The sequence below is a fragment of the Dendrobium catenatum genome, unplaced genomic scaffold (assembly GCF_001605985.2).
Source record: "Dendrobium catenatum unplaced genomic scaffold, ASM160598v2 fragScaff_scaffold_905, whole genome shotgun sequence".
Taxonomy (NCBI): domain Eukaryota; kingdom Viridiplantae; phylum Streptophyta; class Magnoliopsida; order Asparagales; family Orchidaceae; genus Dendrobium; species Dendrobium catenatum.
Genome location: NW_021319367.1, coordinates 449,424 through 452,537, shown reverse-complemented (window position 1 = coordinate 452,537; position 3,114 = coordinate 449,424). Strand labels below are relative to the sequence as shown.

General features: G+C 37.8%; 1 protein-coding gene across 1 annotated transcript; it reads left to right on the top strand.

Moving 5' to 3' along the window:
* Positions 1–223: 223 nt before the first annotated feature.
* Positions 224–1,491, top strand: LOC110105179 (FK506-binding protein 4). Its single transcript, XM_020834569.2, has 3 exons — positions 224–345; positions 539–620; positions 697–1,491. Exons 1-3 carry the CDS (start codon positions 334–336, stop codon positions 1,314–1,316), a joined length of 714 nt encoding a protein of 237 aa, XP_020690228.1. The 5' UTR covers positions 224–333; the 3' UTR covers positions 1,317–1,491.
* Positions 1,492–3,114: the final 1,623 nt, after the last annotated feature.

Here is a 3,114-nt window from a genome sequence, read left to right as displayed (position 1 = left end):
AGCTCAACTTGAGTTCAAGCTCGATATTTGACAGTCGAGCTGGACTTGAACACCCCTAGTTTGCACCCTATGCGTGACAGTCATATTCCCCGCGTGAAAAGCCTACGTACATACGCATTGGCCGCATGCGTCAATGCATACCATTGGATGATAGCTATGCCCTACCTTCCAACCTACCGTCAATTGAGTCCATATTGGAAACGTCACCTCCTTTCCCTTCCCCTTCCCCTTCCCCTTCGGTCTTCACACAGAGCTTTCCCTCTGACTGTCTTCTTTCTCTCTGTCTCGTTCCCCTTATTTCCCTCTAACATATCTGCTTCATTGGAGCTTCCCATGGCAGGAAAGGTACTCTCTCTTCTACTCTTCTACTCTTAATTGATTATATCTCTTCTGTTTTCCCTATAATTTTTCTGCTATAGTTGCATTATAGTCCATTGTTTAGGGCTCTTCTTAATCTGCCTTGATTGATTTTGCTGTTTTGAACTTAAGCTACTAAACGAATTTATTAAGCAAATTAACCACAAAAACACTGTCACAGATCTCCACATTAATCTTGACCGTTGACCTTGATTGTTATATCTGTTCTAAGAAGATCAAGAAGACCATTTGCAAACTCCAAGGTAAGCATTACCAACTTAATTCATTCTCATATACTTATTAATTCTCTAATTGCTTGTTCATTTAATTAAAATTAAGCCCGAGAGAAAATCGAGACGATCACCTTTGATGAGAAGAATAATACTGTAACGATTTCTGGGTTCTTTGATCCCCAAAAATTAAAGAAGAAGCTCTTATGCAAAGCATGTAAGGTGATTAAGGACATTAAGATCAAAGAGGAGGAGAAGCCTAAGGAGAAAGAGAAGCCTAAGGAGCAGGAGAAGCCCAAGGAGAAGCCGAAGGAGCAGGAAAAACCGAAGGAGAAGGAGAAGCCGAAGGAGCAGGAGAAGCCCAAGGAGAAGGAGAAGCCGAAGGAGCAAGAGAAACCCAAAGAGAAGGAGAAGCCCAAGGAGCAAGAGAAGCCCAAGGAGAAGGAGAAGCCAAAGGAACAGGAGAAGCCCAAGGAGAAGGAGAAGCCCAATCCTGACCCGGTTCAACAGTACCAGCCTTTCTGGCCTGTCTATCCAGCCTTCCCGACCTGCTGCTGGCGACCGTGCTATGAGCAATATTATGGCGGCTGCCGGTGCTCTTCCTGCGGAATGCCCATCGGGTGGACGGCGCCGCCACCGCCACCTGCTGGAGGCTACATGACCGTCCCCTCCTCTTCCACCTGTCAGTTCTTCTGCGAGGAGGATCCTTCTTCATGTACCATTATGTAATCATGAATATTGATCGATGTCTTTCTTAAGGGAGTAAATTTTTCTTCTTCTTCTTCTTAATTTTACGTTCAACTGTCCTGTCGTCCCTTTCATTTGTTCATCTCTCTAAAGTCTAAAGCATTAAGTTATAATAACTTAATGATGTATGCCAATTTCATAATAATATGATTTCTTTGTTTGATTAGATAAAATATTGCACTAATTAATTAATTAATTAGTGATGCTTAGCCTTTGATTAACCTTTTGACTTGCGTGAGTCTCCTAAATTTTATTAGCATTAATTCCTTTTTGTTAGCCACGCATTTGAATGCGATAGGTACGTGTAGGTAAGGAGGAGGATTAAAAATATATTTACTTATTTTTAAAAATTTAGATGATTTAGAAAGATATATTTAAAAATTAGTTGATGATGATGTGATTTGAATATAAGTTTTCATTATGATGGGGTTAGGAATTAAATTAATTTATCATAATTGTTGATTAGATAAGCATCAACGATTAATATTCGTTAATAATGATAAGATTTTCATGTGATTTTTCATTGTGATATGCTACGTGTCAATAAATTTATTAATTTTAGCATATTTTAATGAGCATAACTATATATATAAATACCACCAGCTATATTTTTAGTAAACGATAAAATTGTTCGTTAATATAGAAAAAAAGTTGATTAGTGAGTTGATGTAACAAATTAAATAAGAAAGATAAAATGGAAGTAAGACGAATTAAAGAATAATTAATTGAAGAATGATTACATTCAATGTCAAACTTAATATTTTGATATTTAGGGATGATCAGAGTAAATAGAAATAAAAAAAAATCAGAGTAAATAGATTTTTTTTTTAATGTTTGTGTTACAAACTTACAACTACATTTCTCTCTAACTTTCTTGTCAACAAAAAATAAAGAAGGAACATATCATCTTCTTATTTTTATCCTTCAAAATTATTGTAATTGATGTCACTAAAAAATCGGCTGGGTCAGGCATGAATCTCGATGCAAATGTTAAGTAGAAACATTGAAAAATTAAATTCAGGACCTTCCAAATTTTGATTTAAGCAAACTTATAGTCAAATTGAACACCTCAAGGAGGCAAACCCAACGACACTAAATTCAATCCAATCTAAGCCCAAATAGGCTCAAATCAAAAGACTAAAACATATTTGAGGACTTCAAAACATTAATTGGATGGATAAATGAAATCTAAATATGACATGCTTATAGCCGAATCGAGCTGCTTGACTAGAAGAATCCAATGAGCCCAATATAGCTTAATTATGATGTTGTTATGACATATAAATGTTTGAGGAACACTACATAATAGAGGGAATTAATATCATCCGTTTGATGGAACACTCCAAATTTGTCCTAGATCTTCTTCATATTTACTAAGCATGTCACTCTAAGAAAACTATAAATAGATCCTCATCCTTCATATGAAGAGAGTGAGAAATAGAGGAAAAGATTAATCAGGGAGCTCTCTTACATTATGCAGCCAACACCACTGCTAGATCTCTTTTCGACCACCGTTGTTTGCCGACTAGGGTCCCCATGACCTCCATCGCCCGCTGACTACGATCCCTCAAACAACCGTCGCCCGTCATCTATAGTCCATCCGACCACCGTCACCCATCGACTATGATCCCTCTAACCATCATCGCTAGCCAACTACGTACGGTCCATCCAACCATCATCGCCTGATTACGGTTCTTTTGACCACCATCGCCCGACTACAGTTCTTCCGACTGCCATCATCAACTACAGTCACTTCGACCATCGTTGCTTGAGTACTATC

Bases quoted from the DNA above. Each gene is read 5' to 3' on its own strand.
- LOC110105179 (XM_020834569.2), top strand. The intron at 621-696 runs GTAAGCATTACC...ATTAAAATTAAG, and splicing joins GACCATTTGCAAACTCCAAG to CCCGAGAGAAAATCGAGACG.